The sequence below is a fragment of the Macaca fascicularis genome, chromosome 5, assembly GCF_037993035.2.
Source record: "Macaca fascicularis isolate 582-1 chromosome 5, T2T-MFA8v1.1".
Classification (NCBI taxonomy): domain Eukaryota; kingdom Metazoa; phylum Chordata; class Mammalia; order Primates; family Cercopithecidae; genus Macaca; species Macaca fascicularis.
Window position 1 is genome coordinate 155,485,593 of NC_088379.1, and position 27,814 is coordinate 155,513,406.

A 27,814-nucleotide genomic window follows, 5' to 3' on the forward strand; every position below is an offset into this window, starting at 1 on the left:
CACCTTTGATAAAAATCCTTTTTAACATCTACTGAGCAAGTGAACTGGAATCATCAATAGCCTATATTAAAGTAAAAGAAGTTTATACTTTACAAATTAGCCATTTTTAAAAAAGAATACTACTGGAATAACAGAGTGTCTTCGAACATACATAAAATAAAAATGGGTATCTACTTAGTGTGATGTGAAGCACACACCATAACAGTATTCTGAACAGGACACATAAAGAATATCTTATAATCAACTATTGTTCTAAACTAATTGATTCCCCTCTATAGTTTATGCCATGTCCATAGCATTCCAAGTCAAGTAAATTGGCTCCGGAAAAATTAATGAAACTACAAAGCATAATTAGGAGAATAAGCCAGGTGCATCTTGTAATAATCATGGGTTACCCAAAATTTTAGAGAGAAGCTAGTATATGTTGATCCTAAAAAGGAAGCAACAGCATCTGGCATTATTGAAATTATGAGACAATGGCGTGATTTAAGATCTTTACATGATCTGTCATCCCTAGAAAACCAAATGAGTTACTTGTATCATTCCATATGCTTACAAGATACTTTTAAAATGATGTTAAATTCTCCTTATATATTTCTATTACAAAGCACATTCTCTACAAAATAAAAATGTCTTGAATTCAATAGGATTCTCTGCTACACTGTTTTAGCACCTGAATTAAAACCAATCTTTCTACCATTTAAAACACTTTTTACATGGCTTTAATTTGAATATAAAATTCCCATTATATTTAATAATGAATTTTAGAGGACAGCACAGCACACTGATGAAAATCTGGATTTCAGTCCATTAACCTGGGCTTTTTAGTCCTTTATCTACCAAAAATCATACTGGCCCTTTCTTTCCTCAGTTTCCTTATCTGTAAAGAATAAAGTTAGACTAGATATTAGCCTTAGGTTCCTTCTACATCTAAAATGCTCTGATAATAAATAACTGCTAACCTGGGCTCTGGCATTAGGAAAATGTTACAAATCATTGCTACTAATTTCTAATAAATTTTAAAACTATAAAATGGAAGAAAATGCCCTCAAGAATAAAATGCCCAGCTTTGCTTGAGCTGCTAATTTCCATAAAGAATATTTAATCATAAGAGGAAGTATTAATTTTAATTTAAAAATATGACTCAGTTTCTGCAAAGTTAAAGAAATCTCCCATTACAACATGACTTTTATAAATAACCACTTTGGAGGGTCTCTGTTTGAAAAATTACCTAAAGCTTTTTTCCCCAAGCAAGTTAATGTGAACTTGGGAAGGGCAATTAAATTGTCAGAATTAAAAAATTTGTTTTTAACTAGAAGGTAGCCAGAAGTAGAGTCATGGGGCTGGTATTGATCGCCCAAACAGAGAACATTACTCTTCAGGTATTTACTCTGCCACCTTTACACTAGAGGCTTTCCTTCAAATCAAATCAATCTATAAAAAAGATGGCTCTTACTACTAAAATACATAACTGATCTCCAATGGCACATCTATTTAGATATCTTCCTTTGATAATAATACAGTTCGTGGTGTTCTAAGATTCTGCGTTTTTAAAATGTCCTATCTCCTTAGTTAAATTATAAATAAAAGTGAGAAGTCATAAAAATATAAGACTGACATACAATGCTCATTAATATCTATTTTAAACATTTAAATTCAACATTGAAGCATGGTATTTATCCATGTTAAAGTCTGTAATTTCAAAGGCTTTTTGATCACATTAACAATTTTGTTTTGCATACTTAATTCTTAATTAGTTTATTTTGGTTAGCTCCTTTAATACTTCAAAATTTTTAGACACCAAATTAAAATTGAATGTCACTATAAAATATTTAATAAACCAGTAAAAAATTAAGCTCTTTGTTTACAGAATATATTAGCATAAATTATGCTGACATCAAACAATACCATAATACAATCTGTGTGTTGAATTTATTTCATTATTATTTAAAATAAAATAAACATGAGGTAGGATTAGAATTTGTATTTTTTTCAAAAAATGTTATATTAAATATGATATATCTCTGAAATTATAAGACAACTGAAGAATCTCCTACACATTCAGATTTTTAAACATGTATTTCAAACCCAAGTTTTGTTTTTAATGCTTTGGAGTGTGACAATAATTATAAAATTACTATAACATTTTATTCAATGCTTACCTTTGCTGTTCTCTCTCAATTTAAAAATGCACAATAAAACAGATAATTAATTAACACTGGATTAACCTTTCAATTACTATCAAGAGTAGTCAGAATGAAATCTGCTTCTATACAAGTCAAGAGTCTTAGATGATAGTAAAATCATGTTAATGAATTCTTTTTTTGTCAAACATTATTGCATTATTAGCATTAAAAAAGCTGACAAAACAATATGATTTTAAAAGTTCAACAATTAAAATTTATTCATTCTTAAGAATCCTGTAATTCTTCAAAATGGTTAAATGTACTATTTTTGATAAGAATATATTTTAATAACTTCTGTATTAAATCTATACCACAAATTTTAAATTAAATTATTGATATCTAAGGATAAAAGGTTAATAGTCTATATGCAATTTTACAAAACAAATCATCCCCTTCCAGATATAAAAGGAAAATGTTTTTATGAAACCATATGGCCATGTATAGATCTCAGAACTCACAAATTACTGTAAATGATGGTTTAGAAGAGAGAAAAATAATTAAATTTCAAATTTTAAGTGGACATGGCAATAGAAAATTGCAAAAAAAAAAGTTTACTTTCTCAATGTAAGCATCATTAACCAAAAAAACCCAGAAACCCCCCAAAAAATAAACAAAAAAAGAAAAAAAAAAAACCTCTGAAATCTGTTATCACCACCTAAAAACTATATGAACTCTAAAAGCAAAAGTGGCCTAATTAATTCTACATTTTATTTCTCTTTCTCCACCTCCTGTAGTTGAAGATGTAGGGCCATGAAACTATTATTGCTTTTAGATCACTTTGTTATTGACTATTCTCCGTATGATCATTTATTTTAAAGGACTGATGTCACATTTGGTGTTATATCTGATGACATATTGTGGACATTTTCTTCCAGAAATGGCTCTTTAAGGCTGAGTGCAAGAGGTTAAGCTGCCTGACTGAGGCCAAACCTAAGATTACAGATTTTTAATCTAAATTCGTAATATCCTTACTGAATATAAATTAACATTTATTTTGTATACTACATATTTCCATTTAACCACAAGCTGCTGCATGTTAAAAAAAATACCCTGAAAAAGGAAAATTAAAAGTATTTCTGACCTTATTAAAAATCAATTTATATTTTACAAAATCAGAATAATTTTAACATGGGGAGAAGCATTTCCCCCTTAACCAATATATCTTAATTGACTTTCAAAAATCATAAAATAAGTGAAATTTTATGATAAAAATTTATACTATCAAATCCAAAGGACCTTTTCACTTTTTCCAATTTACTTATCAGACTTTTACCTAAACTGAATCATAGTCATATGCATTGTAACAAAAAAGGAAAAATGTTTTGTTAAGCTCTGATAACAAAATAATACAGAATAGGAACATATGAAAATAATGTTTATTCTATTTTTCCATGAGCCATCTATCATAACCATCTACATATCAAGGCTTAGAAAGTATCTAGGCACTTGGACATTTATTATTATCTTTCATTTCATGATCTCATGCTAAAATACCATGACTGGGGGAAAACCATGTATACACAACAGAACCTGGAAACTTATCTGGTTTGAAAATGCTGTCTTCCTGATATTCATGGATTTAAGGCATGCCTCCTGGATTCGTTTACTCAAAGCTGAATGTGTCGCTTAAAAGGAGACATATTTAATCTTTGTACTCTGAAACAAAGGGTCTATGTTAAGTAAGTTTTGTATGTGTAACATAATAAATAAATATACCCGATACCATAATTTAATAGGACTCCATAGTAACTATAAAAATTTAACTTCTCTTTCTGGTATGAATAACCATGAAATGTGGTGTTGGACCATTTTACAGTGCCTTGTAATAATGAAGTTATGCTCTTCATTACCAAGTCCTGTACCTGCTGCTATTGGCAAGGAATGGTTTATACACTGACCATGTTCCACGGCTGTTTTTAGTGTCGCTTCAGGATGTGTCGATCCTAGAGGGTTACGCACAAATCGTCGCCGGCGCCGCAAGTCATCTTCCCAGTAGTCAAGGCGCCAGAACTCACGAGGACGACTACAATGAAACAGAGAAGCCACATATGTTAGCAATTATCAAACAGCGTGGTAGCACTGAATTTCTGCATAAAGCTCTCCTTGTTTGCTCTGCCTTTTTTTCCCTCTCCTTCCACTTAATTCTCCCTCCATCTCACACTCCCCTTTCTGCAATCTTTAACTTAGGTATGTCCTTGAAAATAACAATATCACCTTCTAGTCTAAGGAACTCCTTTTCCTTTTCTTGGAAGGTGAAATGAGCACTAAATACATCATTTTGAAATGAATTGCTGACAGTGTGATCAGTTTCCCCACACTCTAGTGGCATGTGCTCTGATTTCAGCCTCATTTCAGCCTCAGCAGGGCACCTTTCTCTGTAGCTGCATTTATAAACCAGAATAGGGAAAAGGCTATTATAAATATGGTATAGCATTACCTATATTAATCAAAGTCCGTCCCCCTTCATTTTTCTTCCTAATTTGTGCCTTTTTGCACAAGGTCAGTAAATCATACCATGAATTCTTGGTCCGGAAAGTGTTAACTTTAATGAATATCTCAGTTACATGGTTATGTATGTGATAATAAAATATTACTCTGTTTAGATGTGCAGGAATTTAATTAAAATAATCTCTTAAAATATTCATTACATTTAGCCCCTGAGGCTTAGAACAACACAAGAAAATGCATTTCTTTTCCATTTACTGTTTTTAAATAAACCATTCCTGTAGAGTGAAATAGCAATCTATTTTCAAGCAAATCAGATTGGATTTCTGTTTTATGTACTCTGTTTTTATATTTAATTAAAAACTACACGCTATATGATGTGCAATAATTGCTATATCAAAAGCATACTTTTGGAAATGTATTTTTTAAAAAAAGGTTTGCTCATTTCAAATTCTATATTTTTCCCTATTACATAGACATTTTATATGGCAATATATAAATGTCAGCTTTCTCTCTTGTTAACTAATCATGATCTAGCATGCTGGAAAAATATTTTATAATGAAAATACTGAAGGTTTTTCAGTTATAGTAAGAAAAAATCTCTGTAGAATATATTAATTCAATAAAGATATACAGCCTGAACACCTGTAAGTTTCAATAATGAAATTAAAAAATTATTCATAATCAAAACTTCTTCAGGAATGACTAATACAAAATACAATCTTAGTTATATTTCATGAGCTAATAAAATTGTATCTGTCAGCTTTGACAAATTAGTAGTCTTTATCAACTGACAGTCCCAAAATACCCAAGTAAAAGTTACCTTTATTTGATGTTTTAAAGATGTTATCTTTAAAAATTCAAAATAGGTTTTTAAATAAATACTTTTATCAATTAAAAAGCATCTTGTATTAATAAAAAGCATAAATAAACATTATTTAAACATTATTTAAAGAAAATTTTTTTAAAACAGTAGAGACTGATCTCTGAAAATGCTGAAGGGATAAGAACATCAAATATTTCCTTGGTTGATTTTGGTCAGGAGAAGGAGATATAATGTAATCGAAATGTAATACAAAAAAAGTATAAGAATCACAGTTCTCAAAAAGGAAAAATTAAAAAGCTATTATTATATATTTCTTCATTATTCTGTCTAAATTTGAAATAAAACCACGATGTTATTTAAAAATAAATAAATAACCACAGAATATACACACAATCAAAAGACAACAGTTGTTTTAAATCAATTAATAAAATGAAATTCTCCTTAGGTGAGAAGGAAAAACGCAGTACACAGATGGCTATGTGTAGGGCTTTGATAGTCATGGAGCTTGGATAGGCACTTCATCATTCTGCCTACCTACATTTATCTGTGAAAATTATTATCAAATATCAGCCAGGATGCAGTCGTGAATCACTGGCTGCTCCTCGTCTTCAGGGGAATGATACAATGAGGTTCTATTCATCAGTGCGGCAATCGGCACAAGTAATTAGTTCCCTAGACTGAGATCTCCTACAAAGCCTATTTCAGTCAGCACCACAAACATATGACGATGTAAAGCTAATGAAAGCTGTTCAAATTTGTTAACCTTTTCTGCCATCAATCCTTCTAATACGCTATGCTTCAGTATTATGCAAAGGTAGTAAATTATTAATTTGTCATTCATCCATCCTTCTACATTTTGAGTCAAATTAAATGATGTCATACTTCTTGATAACAATTAAAATTATAAGAGATGTTAAGCTGCTATGATAAAATTATGACTAAATTAGGTAACAATAGATTCTCCTATAATGCACCATAGTGAAGTCAAATTCAATGGCTATTAAGCTTATGCACAATAACTTTTATCACACAGCAGAAAAACCAGAGGAATTACAAAATTATTCACAAATTATCAAGTAACTCAAAGATAATATCTATAGGAAAAATAACCAAAATTAGGAAGAGAAAAACAATAATATTTATTTTTATACCTTGATACTAACAAACAATGGTCAAAATGGTGATGTTTGGCTAAAACAAAAATACCAATACATCAGGGAAGTGAGAATTTGTTCACATAATAGAAATGAAAGTTAAGTTTCATTTCTGCTAACTATATATATATGTATGCACACATACATACTGTCTTCAAATATATTCTATCAATTTTTTTCTTTTTTTTTTTTTTTTTGTTTGTTTTTTGAGACGGAGTCTCACTCTGTCACTCAGGCTGGAGTGCGGTGGCGCAATCTCGACTCACTGCAAGCTCCGCCTGCCGGGTTCACACCATTCTCCTGCCTCAGCCTTCCGAGTAGCTGGGACTACAGGCGCCTGCCATCACGCCCAGCTAATTTTTTGTGTTTTTAGTAGAGACAGTTTCACCGTGTTAGCCAGGATGGTGTCAATCTCCTGACCTCATGATCCACCCACCTTGGCCTACCAAAGTGTTAGGATTACAGGCACGAGGCACCGTACCCAGCCTATTCTATCAATCATTTTTTAAAATACTTAAAAAAGGTCCAAATAGAATAAAAGACTCTGTAATACCTCAGCATGTTAATATTTACAATCTCCTGAAGCTATGTCACTTAAGGACTACTTTTTCCAACACAATCCAGTTACAACACAACTAAAAACAATCTGAAGACAAAGCAAATATCACTTAGTTCAGATCACAGATCTAGAAAGAATTATAAAAATGATTTCAAAACACCAACAATTTCAATATATTTTTTGAGAGTCTCTTCATATAAAGCACTGCTCCAGGTGATATAGGATACAAAGTTCTCATGTAATGTACTTATAATCAAACAGTTAGCTATTAGTCTCATTTGGGAAAATAGCATTTATCATCCAATTTCAGATGGTGAAGGTAATACATGTTTTTGGAGAAAAGGCCACACACCCGCTTATTTGAGATGAGGTTCATTACTAGCATGTTTAAAGCCATTTACATAGTAACAAATCTGGGTCTAAAGTACAATGTTTTGTTTCCCTAAGTCTGCTCCCTCCAACAACATGTACTCTCAGTATAACGCTCTACCACATACACAAAAATATGAGGCAGACTTTGTCATTTTTAAAACAGTATTATAAACGAGAATGTGTAGGTTTTGGTCTTCAACTTACTTTCTTCACTTTCATTTAAGAAATACTGTTCCCTACCCCGTCACTTCCTCAAAAGCCTCATCTAGGGGAAAGAGGATACAAAATTGGCAAATTTATTGATAACATAGTAATCCAACCCTCTTCCCAAAAGGTTATAAAGTAATTAAAAGATTATACATTTTTATAGTTATCACCATGGTATGACCAGCGAAATTTAAAAGACTTCATGTATTCAGAAACAGATTGTTGACCAAATATAAGCATGGATAAGATGAGAAATCACTTATTCTGGGACCTTATAAGTACATATCTAGATCACATTATATACCTATACCTTTATATACCTGTATCTATCCCCAAAAGTTACATTAATACTACACAATGCCCTTTCACAAACTTCACTCATATCCATTTCCACTAAGATTCTCAAAATATTCAAAGTAAAGAGGTCAGCCTAAGTTTTAGATCTGGAAATACTATTTCCTTCAGAAGACATAAGACCTTCTCTACAAAGATGCCCTATTTAGGGCTCCTCTTAGGACACAATCTCCAGGTACTAAAGTCTTTGACTGGTAGAACATAAGTCTTTAAAAAGTTATGAATGGCACTCAAGTTAAATACTATAATCTTTCTAAATTTTTTTTAATTTAGTTTTTTCATTCTTTAGTCTAATTTCAGAGACTGAAGTTAAAATTACCAGGTAAGTCTATTGGACTTTTCTAAGTATACATCATCTAATTATGTTTCTACTTTTTAAAAAACTTTCATGTTATGTGTTTGTATACACACACCTTTAATACATCACTATAATCTACATAAAATAATATAAAGCAATGTCACAGGCTTTTTTGTTTTTGTTTTTGTTTTTTTGAGATGGTAGAGTCTCTGTCACCCATGCTGGAATGCAGTGGCCCAATCAGGGAACAAAACAAAGCTCACTGCAGCCTCTAACTCCTGGGCTCAAAAGAGCCTCCTGCCTCATCCTCCCCAGTAACTGAGACTACAGATGCACACCACCATATCTGGCTATTTCTTTTGAATTTTCTTAGAGATGGGATCTTGCTATGCTGCCCAGGCTGGTTTCGAACTCTTGGCCTCAAATGATCCTCTTCCTTGAGCCACCTGAGTATATGGGATTACAGGTACAAGTCACTGAGCTTAGCTGGCAATGCCATTTTAATACATAGAATATATGTTTTATGTTCTACAAGAACAGAATTTGATAGATTATTAAATTTTTAGAAAGAAATATAACTCAAACATCAATAGATAGGCTATTTTTTCTATTTCCTAGGCCCATTATGGTTGCTGATTTGATCAGGTAGAACAAATGAATAAGAATTAAACAAATGAGAATCACCTGGAAGAGGTAGAAGTATTAAAACAAAATCAACAACTAAGGTACGATTCACATTTTTCCTCTAATAGTTAAATGATACAACTATAGAAATCTGATTATTATTTTTCTCATGTTAATTGTAAGAATTTTAGGCTGGGCAGTGTGGCTAATGCCTGTAATCCTAGAACTCAGGGAGGCTAAGTAAGGAAAATTGCTTGAGGCCAGGAGTTCGAGACCAGCCTGGGCAACATAGGAAGACCCTGCCTCAAAAAAAAAAAAAAAAAAAATTAGACAGGTATGGTGGTGCATGCTTGTAGTTCTAGCTTCTTGGGAGGCTAAGGTGGGAAGATTTCTTGAGCCCAGAAGTCGGAGGTTGTTGTGAGCTATGATGACGACACTGAACTCCAGCCTGGCTGACAGAAGGAGAGCCTATCTCCAAAAAAAAAAGTAACTGTAAAGTTTAGATCTTTTGAAACCCAATTAGCCAGTTAACATGGTATGAATGGCCAAATATTCTAATAAAATACCAATATATTTTCTAATAACAATTATTTATTATTTACCTGAGCCAGCTGTGGGAATACAAGGATTATTACAATGTTGTCCCCGATCTCATGGAAAAGGCAGATGCAAAAACAAATAATAAGAATTCAGAAAAGTATGTGTAACAGAACAGAGCTCTACAACATGGCTATTAAGGTGCACAACTCCAGGGGGCACTTTTCACATCAAAATTTTTGTAAATAACATGCCCTGGAGTTATGCACCGCTCATTGTACATTACTAAATGCCACCGCTCAAGTGCTAGGAGAACACTCACTTTACCCACATATCCCCCAGCTCCCCTGCCCCACAGTTCAATGCTCAGGCTCCTTTCTTTCTCTGGAATCCCAAAGTTAAATCTAAACTTGGGAACAGGAAACAGAACAAAGCCCTTCAGACACTATCAGTGGCAGTTTCACAGTCAGTATTTCCCTGACGTAGGAAAAAGTGGTCATATTACGAAGATGCTTGGTTGTCAAAACACAAGCAAAATTCAATAAAAAGACTAAAATAATTAAGTACATAAGAGAAATATTAACATTTATTTAACTAAAGCCATTACGTTTGCGTCGCTATATAAAAGTTGTTAACTTTCTGGACATTGCTGTATTAAAGCACAGTAGTTTCCAGAACAATGTTAATTATTGAAATCAGTGGTAGCTATGTAAGTATCCCAATTATTCTACAACCTAAATGAACTGGAACCTATTATCTAATTAGTCAAATGTATGCATGTCTATCATCTCACTGGTTTTAGTGTCATTTTAATGTAACTTAAATATAAGTCAATAAAAGTATATGAGTTTTAAACAGAAAACCTGTCAAAACACAATCATATTAGAAGATTTTCCCATTTTCAATCTGGCCCACTTTCCTTTGGCAATACCTGATAAATCTGGATAACCTCAACAGAAGTCAGTAATAAATTCTTCTAGCTAAAGTTCCAAATCCTAGAAAATTTTAGCACTTCGTATTTTGTTCTTAAATTTTCACACTGCCTGTTTTTTTAAACTTCTATATCTGACTAGTTTCTATTTCCATATTTTTAGATTAAAAATTCATGGTAGACATTAGTTACAACTTAAATAAATGGTAACCCCTAAAAAGCAGTAAACATTTTCAGTGCACTGTCAGCTTGAAGATAAAAGCACTTAAGTTCTAGAAAGGTTTCACATTCTGTATAAATCTTGATGAAATAATGTTCAGGTACTATAGGGTCTCATACAATATAAGACAATGCTTTATCTCACAAACTGAAATCTATGGTGCCTTCATGAAGATAAAAAGAAAATTAACTAAAACCTCTGTTTACAAAGTACCAATTATAAATCAAGTGCAGTTGATCTATGCATTATGCTGTCTTAATGAAAAGGACACACAAAAACAAAAACAAATCCTTCAATTGTGTGGATTCTAGCAGAGAAGACATATACTAAAGCAGAATTCTTTCTTTATTGAGGCCTGACATGAAGATTTTATGTTACAATGAGACGCTGGAGTATCTATATTTTATTTAATTACGTAAAATCAAATTTTACGTAGTTAGGAATTTCTGCATGTCACTATTCAATGTATGTCTGTATTTTTTTTTAAGCCATCTAGATACCCATCTTCAATTAATTATTAGTTTGGATATTTTGCAAAAATATAATTTTGCAACCAAGTTAATTATTCAAGAAATGATCCCGAGCCTTTCCTGTCTGTTGTTAGCCTGTGGACCATTTCTTTCTTCACTTAGAATTTTTACCAGGGATTGAGTAAAGTTATGAGACTATCCAAATCTGGTGTTATACTACCAGTTAAAGCTCTAACAAAAGAACCAGAAGCCTTAAAGCTCACCTCAGTCTCACTATTTAGACAAATCTATTACACTGTCCCCAAATACCTAATGTAAAAAAATTCACCAAACACTTGTTGAGTGCCACAATTTGTACCAAATTGTGGTACACACAAATGAATGATGCTGGGCTCAGCCCACATAGGACAATGGGGACAAGGAAATTATGCAATATAAAAAATAACAAGTTAAAATAGACTATATTACTTTAGGTTACTCTGTTCTACACACTCTTCTCTGTTATATACAGTACCGCCAAGCCTCAACAACCCTGCCATGATTAAATACTGCTATTCTCATTTTAAAGGTGACGAAAGTAAGTTTTACCCATTGGTAGTAAATAATAAAGTCTACTGACGTCTAAGCCAATGAGCTTTTCACTACATAGCATTTCCTCTTGAACATCTTATTCGTTACTATTATAGCTATGATCAAAGTACTAATTAACCCTGACTGAGAGGACTGAGGATTTCATTAAGATTTAAATGAGGATCTATTTTGTAAGTTCCATGAAGACAAGGGTTTATGCGTAATTCACTGACCAAGCACAGTAACTTTTACAAAACAGTCACTTAATAAATAATTGATCAAAGAGTAAACCAATGACTTCTAAACAGACACTTAAATGATAAATAGGAGTCTGCTGAACAAAATGGAAAAGGCACTACAAGCCAAGAAATAGCATGGATAAAGGCATGGAAACATAAAAGGGCACTGTAATTTAAGGAAGTTTTGGTAAGAAATCACAGCTAGAGAGTCTCAGGATGGCAAAAGTCAAGGTGAAAAACAGGTATAAAACCAGATTTCACAAGGCCTTGTATAGTTAACTAAAGTAACTACCTTTACATCCTAGTCTACAGAGACAGCATCAGGCTTTCACAACAGAGGTTTAATATGATCAGGCTTATATGCACATGGCAGCAACATACAGAATGTCTGGATTAAGGCAGTTAGGACGGACCCTAGAAGTGAAGGCTTGACAGACATATCTGAGGTAGAATAGATAAGACTTCACATGATATTCAAATATGGAAGATGAGGAAAAAGATAATGAGAATGAAATCAAGGGTTGTAACAAGATGGAAGTTAGAAGATAAAGATGTTAATTAAAAATAAATATGTGTTAAACAGGCCTGACTGGGAAAAATAATCACATCCTAGATGCCTAATAACATCCAGGCAGGTATTTCTAACAGCTAAGTAATATAACACTGGAACTTGAAAGACAAGAGACCCGTGCTAGAGATTTAAAATAGGGAGATTGACCAGGCATGGTGGCTCATGCCTGTAATCCTAGCACTTTGGGAAGCTGAGACAGGTGGACCACTTGAGCCCTAGAGTTCAAGACCAGCCTGGCCAACATGGCAAAACCCTCTCTCTACAAAAGATACAAAAATTAGGCAGACACGGTGGCTCACGCCTGTAATCCCAGCACTTTAGGAGGTTGAGGCAGGCAAATCATAAGGTCAGGAGTTCAAGACCAGCCTGGCCAACACGGTGAAACCCCATCTCTACTAAAAATACAAAAATTAGCCAGGCATGGTGGCATGTGCCTGTAATCTCAGCTACTTGGGAGGCTGAGGCAGGAGAATTGCTTGAACCTGGGAGGCAGAGGTCACAGTGAGCTAAGATCGTGCCACTGCATTCCAGCCTGGGTGACAGAGAAAGACTCCATCTCAGGAAGAGAAAAAAAAAACAAGATACAAAAATTAGCCAGGTGTGGTGGTGCATGCCTGTAGTCCCAGCTACTTGGGAAGCAGAGGTGGGAGCATCTTCCGAGTCCAAGAGGTTGAGGTTGCAGTGAGCCGAAATCGTCCACTGCACTCCAGCACAGGTGACAGAGTGAGATCCTGTCTCAAAAAATATACAAGAAAATAGGGAGATTGATTAACCTTAGGAGTCAGCAGATTTAGTATTCATTTAACAAAAATGTATGAGTGTTTATTGTAAGCCCAGGTATTGTGCTAGACTCAGAGAAGAGTCTATTGAAAGGACAGGAGAAAGATAGGGATGAATATTGCAGAAGAGAAAAGGATCAGTAAAAGAAACAGAGAAGTAAGTAACAGTGCCTTACAATCAGTAAGACAATGGACGAACCAAAATAGAACAGTGCCAAAGACAAATGAACAAAGATGTTTCAAAGCAGTGAGTGGGTACCATTATTTAATTCTGCTTAAATATGCCCAAAAGGATGAAAAATGAAGAGAAGCCTTTGTTCATGTTTTGTGTTTTTAACAGCTTTATGACATATAATGTATATACCATAATCCTCACCTTTTTAAAATGTACAATTCAATGGTTTTTAGTATATTTATGGAGTTGTACAATCATCACCATAATCTAATTTGAAAACATTTTTATCACCCCAAAATGAAACCCCATACCCATTACCAGTCATTCCGCATTTTCCCTTCCTCCCAGCTCCTGGCAATGATTAGCCTACTTTCTTTCTCTACATATTTACCTATTCTGGACATTTTATATGAATGGAATCCATATAATATGTAGAATTGTGTGACTGGCTTCTTTCACTCAGCATGTTTTTGAGGTTCATCTATGTTGTAGCACTTATTAGTAGTTCATTCTTTTTATTGCTGAATCATATTTCATTGTGTTGATATGCTGCATTTTGATTATCCATTCATGTATTGACGAAAACTTGAGTTGTTTCCATTTTGTGGGGATCTTTGGGTTTTACAATAAGAAAACGGAACTACTTGGTTAACTATCTAGCATTCACTTCTCTCCTCTTTCCTAATAACTGAATTACAATTTTGTTTAGATATCACTTTTTAAATGTTTCTCTGACTTATGGAAAGCTGACCAAATTATGATATTTCCTGTCATTCTCAGCAGTTACTGGTTCAGGAATCCAGTTTTGAGAGGCTCACTGCATAAATTCTGCCTAGCAACCATTTTTCACCAATATGAAATGGAAACCTTCTATTCAGTGGTTGAGACAAGAGTTCTTTCTTTTTCCTGATGGTCTGAAGCAATGAAACGTGTAGACCCAGTTGCTGGCAGTCAAAACGCATCCATGAGAGAAGCCAGATTGGAAATAGTTTACACATCCAGGGACAGAGAACAGAAAGAGTTGCAGGAATATGGAGCTAGAAGTGTGCCCCAAAGCCTATACATACCTGTACTTCTACTTATAAGAGATATTATACTTCTTCATAATCTGTTTAAGTGAAGAAGTTCACGTGGTGCAAGGTTTCTTATTACTCGCCTTTGAAACCATCTAACAGATACATGGATTACTGGTGATGCTGTGAGCAATTTGATTACACTGGTTGGAAGGAAAAGCAGACTCATGCTTTGGTGGCAACAGTTAATATTGATTTCCTCTTCAAAAATTTTGACCATGAAAGGAATTAGAGAGCTAGGATGGTAGTTTAAAGAAGGTAAAGAACAGACTTAAGCATGTTTGCAGATGGAAAAGATGAAGTCCAAAGAATTCAAAGAAACTGAAGATGGCATTGGGGTAGGAGGTGGGTAGCAGGAGCAGGGTTTGAGAAAGACAGAAGAAGTATGATTCCATAAAAAGATAACATGATGAACTTGGAAGTAACCGAGGTCATCTCTTTCTCTGTGGCAAAAATCCAAGGATGTAAGACTCTGTACTTTAATAAATTCAGGGCTGAAGAGAAAAAAAACTAAAGGCCAGATTTTGACCTGATTATTTCTATTTTTTCTACTAAGTAGCATATTTTTGACTGAAGAAAAGAATAGAGGGGTAAAATTAGAAGAGGTGCCTTGGGGAATACAAAAGAAAGCTGACACAGGAAAAGTTTAACGATGATTAAATAGCTTATGAAGGTCCAGCTGAGTTTGGAAACCACTGAGGTAATGTAGCATCAATCTGCAGAATCGTGTGATTTTCCTATGCCCCGACTCTGACCATACTTAGTAACCTGGGAGAAAGTAAAAATGCAGCTGAGGCCAGGCATGGTGGCTCACACTTATAATATTACCCAGCACTTTGGGAGGCCGAGGCGGGTGGATCATGAGGTCAGGAGTTCGAGACCATCCTGGCCAACATGGCAAAACCCGGTCTCTACTAACGATACAAAAAATTATCTGGGCGTGGTGGTGTGTGCCTGTAATCCCAGCTACTCGGGAGGCTGAGGCAGGAGAATCACTTGAACCCAGGAGGCAGAGGTTGCAGTGAGCTGAGATCGCATTATTGCACTCCAGTCTGGGTGACAGGGTGAGACTCCATCACAAAAAAAAAAAAAAAGCAGTTGACCTGACTCATTCAAGATTTAGGACTGATTTGGTTGGCAGACCAAAATAAGGGAAGTTAAGGAAAATGAGTAGGCTAGTAAGAATCCCTGGGATGACAATGGGTGATAAATCCATGATCTTTCTGGACTTCAATAAAATAAATAACATAGGCTTTATAGACATTGACTCATTGGGAAATCAAATTTATCCTGCATCCCAAGCTACGTGTATTGATGATAACTAATCAATATAACTGGCTTATGATGCAGTGTAAATTTGGTTTTCCAATGAAACAATCAGTAATTCTGTTTAATCAATATATCCAGTCCTCTTATTTACTGCTATTATGTTTTCAACTTGTACTAAAACACACCTAGAATAAAAGAATGGAGGATTATACTGTACTTGAAGACTTCCTTCAGTCTTCAAAAGTGATAGGATCACTAGCCAGGAGATGAGGATAGGGAGGAGAAGATTGTTGTAAATAATCATGGGACTGAACAATCTATACACAGAAACCATCTGAAGGCTTAGGGAGACAGGACCTCACTCTTTTAAGAAGTATATTACATTACGCTCCTGGAAAGAGGATGGGAACTAAAATTTACTGACTGCCAATAATGTATTAGGCATACTATTACGTATTTTACATGTGATCTCATTTAATTCTCAAAACAACCATATAAATTAGAGATATAACACCTATTTAACGGTTGAAGAATTGAGGCCCAGAAGGTGAGTGATTCAGTTACTAAGAAATAGCGTTAGACCCTCCCATCTAGAACTATCCACTACCAAAATTTTTCCAGGCTACTTTGGCTAAGACATTCATATTAGGTTCATTAATATACTTCTTATGACAGTTCATTATATTGGTATGAGTTTAAATATCTCTTTCATAAAGTGACGATTTAACTATAACCAAAACATTTTTATAAATTATATGAAAACCTATCAACACACATTTCAATAAAGAATAACTAGAAAATTCATAATTTTTCCAGCATTAGCAACACCCAAAATTCAAATAGCAAGGCTATTAAACTAAGGGTAAGGAGTTACAAGGCTCTATCGCTTTTCAATGGATAAGTATAACTAAGTACTGTGTAGTGCCAGGTCAGCATTTGTAAGTAAGTAGCCTGGAAGATATTAATATTAGAAATATTTTTAGTAACCCCATCACTTGCCCCAAATTTGGAAGAACTACATAAGCATCTACATGAAACAATCTCATATCCAAGAACCACTGCTTTGGCATACAGAACCTTTATTTCTACGTGCTCTCTATCTCTCTTTCTCTCTCTCTAAGACAAGGCCTCACTCTGTTGCCCAGGCTGGGGTGCAGTGGCACAGTCATGGTTCACTGCAACCTCAACATCGCAGGCTCAGGTGATCCTCCCACTTCAGCCTCCTGAGTAGCTGGGACTACAGGCACATGCCACCATGTCAGGGGAATTTTTGCATTTTTTGTAGAGATGGGGTTTCACCCTGTTGCCCAGGCTGTATTTCTCTCGAAGTCAAGTCCTATATCACGTTTGTTGTTGTTTTTCTTAAGATACTTTGAAAGTAATAGGAAGACAAGAAAAGAGCAAATAAATAAATAAATAAATAAATAACCCTCCATAGTATAACATTTTGATCTTTAAATAAATAATTTTTAAAAGTTTACATGAAAAAAAACCCAGCATAATCCATCACTTCCTCTCTTGAAACCAAAACTCTCGGGAAAATACTGAGAGTAAATAACTGATTTTAACTAACATAAAGGAAAAAAACATATATATATACTGTGCTTTGCAACCTGGATAAAATAAAGCATTAGCAAAATGTATGTGCTCTTTATCCACTGGGGAAAACAAGGCTTATTATGTTACATTTCCAGGTTTTTAAGACAGTTGGAAGCCAGTTCTCTGAATAGTTGCTGTCATCTCCTGGATACTTTCTAGTACTTTTCAATTTTGAAGCAATTATTCACATTCTAAAGTGATTTATTTTCCTCTCTTTCTTTGCTACATTTCATTTCTTCTGGTTCTCAATGACCATCTCTACTTTGGCTTAATTATATTCATTTACAAATATTTTCTGAGTACCTGCTACCATCTGGAAAGAACTGGTTGAGGTGCCTTAAGAAATACTCATATGAAGAAAACACAAGTCTCTAATCTCAAGGCACCTAAAATCTAATAAATGGGATAAAATAAGCAAACAAAAAATTATATGACATAAAATCCACACCATAAGAAAAGTAAAAACCCAATGCTATGGAAAGGCAAAGAAAAGAGGAATCACATTTGTTTTAAAGGGATCAAGAAGCTTTAAGGAGCAAGAGATTTTTGAGAAATATCCTTAAGAAGAGGCCAATTTTCAATTGATACACAAAGAAGATGATGACATTTTAGGCTTTTAAGAGATCTTAAGTAAAAGTATAGAGGTCTGAAAATTGGAAGCAGTCTCATTTAGCTGGTCCAATAGGAAATGAAATATGAAAGATAAGTTAGAGCCATAACATAAAAAAACAGGAATGAAAAACTAGTAAGTTTATATTTCACTCATTTACTCACTTGTTCATTTAATAAAAAACACATACTGAATACCAACAATGAGTAAAGATGGGAGATTCAGTCATTTGGTGATAGAAAGTCATTATCCTCCAGGATCTCAAAATCCAGTAAGAGAAACAGATATATGAAGAGATAATTACAATATATGCAAAAGGTACCTTAGGGACACAGTGGAAGGGCATTATGCAAAGTAATAGAAGGCTTCTTAGGAGACAGTAATCCACAAATTGAGTCAAAGAGTTAACAGATGTTACCAGGAGAGTAAGAAAAGGAAAATCATTCTTTCTCAGGGAATAGCATTAGCAAAGCCAAACAAGTAAGAAACAACTGGGTATAAGCTAAACTTAAATGTTTCCAGAATTTTTGGAGAGGCATAAAGCAAGAAGTGCCCAAACAAGAGGCTATAGAGGGCAGGGGCCAGATCATGAAGAATCATTTTAGGAGTCTGGCTCCTGGTTTAAAACCTATGTGTGATTTTTTTCAGGCCTTACCATGGGCAGTTACAAAGCCTTTACCGGGCAGGCCTCATGGAGAAAAGCTATACTCCTCACATCAGACTTGATGTACAGCAAATGCTTCGCATCTCTGGAGGGAGTTGCAGCTAAGGTCTTAGGCCTCTCTGGCCAGTTATGCTCTTTGCACATTTACATTCCTAGCCCTGATGACTTCATTCTTAGGTCTGTATCTGAAACCTTGGCCTAAGATCCTCTCCAGGCATCTCTTCCTAGAACTCCTTACTCAGAGAGGAAGGGGAAACTCTGAAGACAGTATTCCCTACTCTGATTCAGCCTGTTCCAAGACCACCCCGCTAGCCCTTCCTCTGACCTCATGGTCCATAAAACTACCAGAGTCTTTAGTTTCAAGTTCCTTCAACAATAAGATGACTCTCATATCTGCACAGATCCACACTAACCCTTGAAAAGCATGCCATTCTATGGGGGGAAATAGAATGGGGAATCAACCCCTTCCTTTGGCTTTAGACTCTTGCTAATATCATCATAGTAAATGATTAAAGGCTTACCCTTTCATTTTCGGCTTCTTACTTCAATTGGCTACTCCTACACCTGACAATTCAACTCTCCTACCTCAGCTTAGGTATGACCATGTCATGTTAAGGAGCTTGAGTTTTACCCTATAGCAATGGGGAGATATTGAAGTGTTTTAAGCAGGTATTATGACTGCAGAAAAATAGAAACATTAGACTATAGGGAAGAAATGTCTTAAATGAGGACATAAGAAAGTGGAAAAAAAGTAAGAAAGTTATTGGAATAAACTATGTAATGAGGGTCTTCAATACTAATTTTTAAATTTCAATTTTTCAGGTTTATCCTATCAAGATATTATTGAAATTTGCCTAAAATTGTCTATGATACAAGGTGGGCAATAAATATAAATGAATAAGGGCAGGAAAGAAAAGCTCAAGCATACAGCCATTTTGTTCACAACAAAATAATTTCCAAACCATGTGATGTACAAAGTTAATTAAACGTTACATGGAAAAAGTAGACCTAGAATTGAAGTAGAGAGATCAAAGTACTAAAGGTAAGAGTAGAGATGAAAAAAAGAACATAGGAATGGTCTAACAGATGATCTATCACCTCAGCACAGAAAGGACATACACGTAATCTACTCACATTCCACTCATCTCCCTGAGTCTTGTAATACTGTAAAAGAAATGTGTTTCCTGGCTGGGTAGCCATTTCCCAGCAAAACTTTAAACTATAGAAAGAGGCATGAAACTATGGTGATCAGCTGGCCATATCTGCGACAGATGACAACAGGTACCAAAAAGAAAACAGAAAAAAGGGACAGAAAATACAAGGAAGGTAATAGGGGACATGTTAACATCTCAAGTAAGATGCTTAGAAATAATTTTCTGAAAGCAACCTTTGAGCAAAGACTTGAAGGAGGTGAAGGTGTCGGTTATGCAGATATCTTAAAGGAAAAGGATTCCCAGCAGGGAAAACAGTAATACAAAGTGAAACGATGGAACATAGGAGGCTATTTTGGATATATAAAGAGTAACAGAATTAAGTAGAAATCAGTAGAAATCAAATAGTTTCTAAGAGGGCCAAATCATTTAAGTCTTCATGTTATAACAAGAATTTGACTTGTATTCTCTGTGGAACGAGACATTAGAAGATTATAAGCAAAGAACTGATGAGACCTGACATGGTTTAACATGGTTTAACGTGATCACTCTAGCTCCTGCAAAAGCCTGGCTGTGAGTGGAAAGGCTGTCCAGTTTATAGGCTTTTGCAATAATCCAGGAGAGAGAAGATGATGTCTGGGAACAAATAGCAGCAGTGGAAGTCATAAAAAGTCATTGAATTATGGATATATATTGAAGGTTCAGTCAAAAGAATAAGCTAACAGATCATATATGGGATGTGAGAGGAGAGGAAGCAATGATATTACAAGTATTTTGATCTGAGAAAATAAAAGAATAGAACTGACACTGAGATTAAAGAGAATGTGAGAGGACCAGGTTTTAATAAAGAAAGCCTAAAATTTGGTTTTAAACATGTTTTATTCGGGATGCCTATTAGAAATCAGGGGAGAAAAGGGTTAACTATTCACCAAATCCCTTTTCATCTTCTTCTTGGGCATACAACTAGACCATATTTCTCATTCTCCTTTGCAATTAAGTGTGACCATATGACTGAGTTGTAGCCAGTGACCTGCAAGCAGAAGTGATTGAGGCAAACTTCCAAATCCGGCCAATAAAACTTTCCACATACAACTGGCTATGCTCTATCACCTTCCACTGTTTTGATGCAGATGAATGTGGCACTCTTGGAAGCCAAGAACCAAGGATAATGGAGCTATAAGATGAAGGAAATTATCCACCAGAAATATGTTATAAAATTTATATGAAACAGAAATTATGTTCTATTATGATCAGACACCAACTGGGATTTGGAATCTATCCACTAAAGCAGTTACCACTGCCCAAACCAATACAGATACCCAAGCTGAGATACTCAGTAAATAACTGAAATATAAGAGTGTGGAGTTCAAAGGAAAGAACCTGACAGGATATGTAATTTGAGAGACATTGATGAATAGTATTTACATAATATAGGTGTGGACTGGCTCAGACTTTCAAGTAAGTGACCAAAGCTGGAGAAGAAAATGGAAAAGTAAAAGTACAAAGAATAAGGCCTGCACCAGCCCAACAATAAAGAGATTGAAAAGACGAGGAAGAACCAGCAAGGAATTTTGAAGAGAGGCCAGTAGTAAGAGGAAAACCTCTTTACTCATCTCATATTAGAGGTAAGAAAAAACCAAGAAAAATACAGTGTCCAAGAAACCAAATGAAAAAAATGTGTCAAGGAGAAAATAGTAATCAACCATATCAAATGGTACCCAAAAGACAAGTAAGAAGAAAATTGAGACTTGACTATTGGATTTATTTATTTATTCATTTATGTATTTAAAGACTAGTCAATGACTATTGGATTTAACAACAGTGATGTCTCTGGTGGCCTTGAAAAGAACAGCTACAGTATATGGTGGGAAAAGAGCCTGAGTGAAGCAATTTCAAGAGAGAATGGGAGAAGAGAAACTTAGCAAGTAGAAATAAATCTTTCAGTTATTCAACTGTAGTACAGAAGTCACATATCGCATACTGGATTTAGTACATTATAAACATTTCGGGGGAAAGCATGAATGCAAATAATTCAGAAAATGGTACTTTATGAATGCCATAGAAGTTTACAGCATAAAGAGATTCTAGTAGACCCTGACACATCAGAAGAATACCCTAGATATAGAGAAATATAATTTGAAAAGATAAAAAGTCAAAATCACAAAGCCTGCAAACTTCTAAGGGTTCATTCATGTTCAGTTCATTAACATGCAAAGGCAAGTTTGGTACATTTTGTCAACAAGCTTGTCAACTAGGGTTTATACTTCAAATATTGACATTCAACTATCAATATTCAACTTTGAGTAGAATCAAAAGGTTAAGAGACAGATTAAGAAAAACTGGTTCCTGAAAAAAAATTCATTGATGGGAGCTGAAATAGCTCTAAGAAGCAGCAATACTATCTATGTTAATTTCAAGAACTAAAATACAAACTATATCAAAAAACCTCATAAATAAACAAATACGATTTAACAATAAAACACTTAATCCAGACATTTAAAATGAATAATCTAGACATTTAATCTAGACATCTAAAATCCAGACATTTAAAATGAATAACAAATAGCACCGGCTGGGCGCTGGCCTCACGCCTATAATCCCAGCACTTTGAGACGCCAAGGCGGGCAGATCACCTAAGGTAAGGAGTTTGACACCAGCCTGGCCAACATGGGAAATCCCATCTCTACTAAAAATACAAAAATTAGCCAGGCGTGGGGGCTCATGCTTGTAATCCCAGCTACTCCAGAGGCTGAGACAGGAGAATCGCTTGAACCCAAGAGGCAGAGGTTGCAGTGAGCAGAGATCGCACCATTGCACTCCAGACTGGGAAACAAGAGCAAGACTTCGTCTCAAAAAAAAAAAAAAAAGGGGGTGGAGCAAGATGGCCGAATAGGAAGAGCTCCAGTCTCCAGCTCCCAGCGTGAGCGACACAGAAGACAGGTGATTTCTGCATTATCAACTGAGGTACTGGGTTCATCTCAATGGGGAGTGCCGAACAATCGGTGCTGGTTGCAGCCTGACCAGCGAGAGATGAAGCAGGGCGAGGCATCGCCTCACATGGAAAGTGCAAGGGGGAAGGGAATCCCTTTTCCTAGCCAGGGGAACAGGGACACACAACACCTGGAAAATCGGGTAACTCCCACCCCAATACTGCACTTTAAGCAAACGGGCACACGAGGAGATTACATCCCACACCTGGCCGGGAGGGTCCCACGCCCACCGAGCCTTCCTCATTCCTAGCACAGCAGTCTGTGATCTAACGGCAAGGCAGCAGCGAGGCTGGGGGAGGGGCGCCCACCATTGCTGAGGCTTAAGTAGGTAAACAAAGCCCTGGGAAGATCAAACTGGGTGGAGCTCACAGCAGCTCAAGGAGGCCTGCCAGTCTCTGTAGACTCCACCTCTGGGGACAGGGCACAGCTAAACAACAACAACAACAACAACAGCAGCAGCAGAAACCTCTACAGACGCAAGCAACTCTGTCTGACAGCTTTGAAGAGAGCGGTGAATCTCCCAACACGTAGGTTGAGATCTAAGAACGGACAGACTGCCTGCTGAAGTGGGTCCCTGACCCCTGAGTAGCCTAACTGGGAGACATCCTCCACTAGGGGCAGACCAACACCCGACACTTCACACGGTGGAGTACACGCCTGAGAGGAAGCTTCCAAAGCAAGAATCAGACAGGTACGCTCGCTGTTCAGCAGTATTCGATCTTCTGCAGCCTCTGCTGCTGACACCCAGGCAAACAGGGTCTGGAGTGGACCTCAAGCAATCACCAACAGACCTACAGCTGAGGGTCCTGACTGTTAGAAGGAAAACTAACAAACAGGAAGGACACCCACACCAAAAGCCCATCAGTACGTCACCATGATCAAAGACCAGAGGCAGGTAAAACCACAAACATGGGGAAAAAGCAGGGCAGAAAAGCTGGAAATTCAAAAAATAAGAGCGCATCTCCCCCTCCAAAGGAACGCTGCTCATCGCCGGCAACGGATCAAAGCTGGACGGAGAATGACTTTGACGAGATGAGAGAAGAAGGCTTCAGTCCATCAAACTTCTCAGAGCTAAAGGAGGAATTACGTACCCAGCGCAAAGAAACTAAAAATCTTGAAAAAAGAGTGAAAGAATTGATAACCAGAATAATTAATGCAGAGAAGGCCATAAACGAACGGACAGAGATGAAAACCATGACATGAGAAATACGTGACAAATGCACAGGCTTCTGTAACCAACTCGATCAACTGGAAGAAAGAGTATCAGCGATTGAGGATCAAATGAATGAAATGAAGCAAGAAGAGAAATCTAAAGAAAAAAGAAGAAAAAGAAATGAGCAAAGCCTGCAAGAAGTATGGGATTATGTAAAAAGACCAAATCTACGTCTGATTGGGGTGACTGAAAGTGAGGGGGAAAATGGAACCAAGTTGGAAAACACTCTTCAGGATATCTATCATCCAGGATAAATTCCCCAACCTAGTAGGGCAGGCCAACATTCAAATTCAGGAAATACAGAGAACGCCACAAAGATACTCCTCGAGACAAGCAACTCCAAGACACATAATTGCCAGATTCACCAAAGTTGAAATGAAGGAAAAAATCTTAAGGGCAGCCAGAGAGAAAGGTCAGGTTGCCCACAAAGGGAAGCCCATCAGACTAACAGCAGATCTCTCGGCAGAAACTCTACAAGCCAGAAGAGAGTGGGGGCCAATATTCAACATTCTTAAAGAAAACAAATTTTCAACCCAGAATTTCATATCCAGCCAAACTAAGTTTCATAAGTGAAGGACAAATAAAATCTTTTACAGATAAACAAATGCTTAGAGATTTTGTCACCACCAGGCCTGGCTTACAAGAGACCCTGAAGGAAGCACTAAACATGGAAAGGAACAACCGGTATCAGCCACTGCAAAAACATGCCAAAATGTAAAGACCATCGAGGCTAGGAAGAAACTATATCAACTAATGAGCAAAATAACCAGTTAATATCATAATGACAGGATCAAGTTCACACATAACAATATTAACCTTAAATGTAAATGGACTAAATGCTCCAATTAAAAGACATAGACTGGCAAACTGGATAAAGAGTCAAGACCCATCAGTCTGCTGTATTCAGGAGACACATCTCACATGCAGAGACATACATAGGCTCAAAATAAAGGGATGGAGGAAGATCTACCAAGCAAATGGAGAACAAAAAAAAGCAGGGGTTGCAATACTAGTCTCTGATAAAACAGACTTTAAACCATCAAAGATCAAAAGAGACAAAGAAGGCCATTACATAATGGTAAAGGGATCAATTCAACAGGAAGAGCTAACTATCCTAAATATATATGCACCCAATACAGGAGCACCCAGATTCATAAAGCAAGTCCTTAGAGACTTACAAAGAGACTTAGACTCCCATACAATAATAATGGGAGACTTCAACACCCCACTGTCAACATTAGACAGATCAACGAGACAGGGAGTTAATAAGGATATCCAGGAATTGAACTCATCTCTGCAGCAAGCAGACCTAATAGACATCTACAGAACTCTCCACTCCAAATCAACAGAATATACATTCTTGTCAGCACCACATCACACTTATTCCAAAATTGACCACATAATTGGAAGTAAAGCACTCCTCAGCAAATGTACAAGAACAGAAATTATAAAAAACTGTGTCTCAGACCACAGTGCAATCAAACTAGAACTCAGGACTAAGAAACTCAATCAAAACTGCTCAACTACATGGAAACTGAATAACCTGCTCCTGAATGACTACTGGGTACACAATGAAATGAAGGCAGAAATAAAGATGTTCTTTGAAACCAATGAGAACAAAGATACAACATACCAGAATCTCTGGGACACATTTAAAGCAGTGTGTAGAGGGAAATTTATAGCACTAAATGCCCACAAGAGAAAGGAGGAAAGATCTAAAATTGACACTCTAACATCACAATTAAAAGAACTAGAGAAGCAAGAGCAAACACATTCAAAAGCTAGCAGAAGGCAAGAAAAACTAAGATCAGAGCAGAACTGAAGGAGATAGAGACACAAAAAACCCTCCAAAAAATCAATGAATCCAGGAGTTGGTTTTTTGAAAAGACCAACAAAATTGACAGACCGCTAGCAAGACTAATAAAGAAGAAAAGAGAGAAGAATCAAACAGACGCAATAAAAAATGATAAAGGGGATATCACCACCGACCCCACAGAAATACAAACTACCATCAGAGAATACTATAAACACCTCTATGCAAATAAACTAGGAAATCTAGAAGAAATGGATAATTTCCTGGACACTTACACTCTCCCAAGACTAAACCAGGAAAAAGCTGAATCCCTGAATAGACCAATAGCAGGCTCTGAAATTGAGGCAATAATTAATAGCCTACCAACCAAAAAAAGTCCAGGACCAGATGGATTCACAGCTGAATTCTACCAGAGGTACAAGGAGGAGCTGGTACCATTCCTTCTGAAACTATTCCAATCAACAGAAAAAGAGGGAATCCTCCCTAACTCATTTTATGAGGCCAACATCATCCTGATACCAAAGCCTGGCAGAGACACAACTAAAAAAGAGAATTTTAAACCCATATCCCTGATGAACATCGATGCAAAAATCCTCAATAAAATACTGGCAAATCAGATCCAGCAGCACATCAAAAAGCTTATCCACCATGATCAAGTTGGCTTCATCCCTGGGATGCAAAGCTGGTTCAACATACACAAATCAATAAACGTAATCCAGCATATAAACAGAACCAAAGACAAAAACCACATGATTATCTCAATAGATGCAGAAAAGGCCTTTGACAAAATTCAACAGCCCTTCATGCTAAAAGCTCTCAATAAATTCGGTATTGATGGAATGTATCTCAAAATAGTAAGAGCTATTTATGACAAACCCACAGCCAATATCATACTGAATGGGCAAAAACTGGAAAAATTCCTTTTGAAAACTGGCACAAGACAGGGATGCCCTCTCTCACCACTCCTATTCAACATAATGTTGGAAGTTCTGGCTAGGGCAATCAGGCAAGAGAAAGAAATAAAGGGTATTCAGTTAGGAAAAAGAAGTCAAATTGTCCCTCTTTGCAGATGACATGATTGTATATTTAGAAAACCCCATTGTCTCAGCCCAAAATTTCCTTAAACTGATATGCACCTTCAGCAAAGTCTCTGGATACAAAACTAATGTGCAAAAATCACAAACATTCTTATACACCAGTAACAGACAAACAGAGAGCCAAATCATGAATGAACTTCCATTCACAATTGCTTCAAAGAGAATCAAACACCTAGGAATCCAACTTACAAGGGATGTAAAGGACCTCTTCAAGGAGAACTACAAACCACTGCTCAGTGAAATAAAAGAGGACACAAACAAATGGAAGAACATACCATGCTCATGGATAGGAAGAATCAATATCGTGAAAATGGCCATACTGCCCAAGGTAATTTATAGATTCAATGCCATCCCCATCAAGCTACCAATGACTTTCTTCACAGAATTGGAAAAAACTGCTTTAAAGTTCATATGGAACCAAAAAAGAGCCTGCATCTCCAAGACAATCCTAAGTCAAAAGAACAAAGCTGGAGGCATCACGCTACCTGACTTCAAACTCTACTACAAGGCTACAGTAACCAAAACAGCATGGTACTGGTACCAAAACAGAGATATAGACCAATGGAACAGAACAGAGTCCTCAGAAATAATACCACACATCTACAGCCATCTGATCTTTGACAAACCTGACAAAAACAAGAAATGGGGAAAGGATTCCCTATTTAATAAATGGTGCTGGGAAAATTGGCTAGCGATAAGTAGAAAGCTGAAACTGGATCCTTTCCTTACTCCTTATACAAAAATTAATTCAAGATGGATTAGAGACTTAAATGTTAGACCTAATACCATAAAAACTCTAGAAGAAAACCTAGGTAATA

General features: G+C 36.0%; 1 protein-coding gene across 6 annotated transcripts in view; it reads right to left on the bottom strand.

Annotated features, from left to right (window-relative positions):
- The window catches only part of LRBA (LPS responsive beige-like anchor protein), a 768,738-nt gene that overhangs the window by 322,572 nt on the left and 418,352 nt on the right, over positions 1–27,814 (bottom strand). For all 6 annotated transcript variants that reach the window (XR_012435154.1, XR_010586615.2, XM_015450901.3 and 3 more), the window contains exon 38: positions 4,085–4,209. Coding sequence is in view for 4 of the 6 variants with exons in the window: in XM_015450901.3 (XP_015306387.2) it covers positions 4,085–4,209 (125 nt within the window). In the remaining 2 variants the exon portion in view is untranslated. The remainder of the gene's footprint in view (positions 1–4,084; positions 4,210–27,814) is intronic.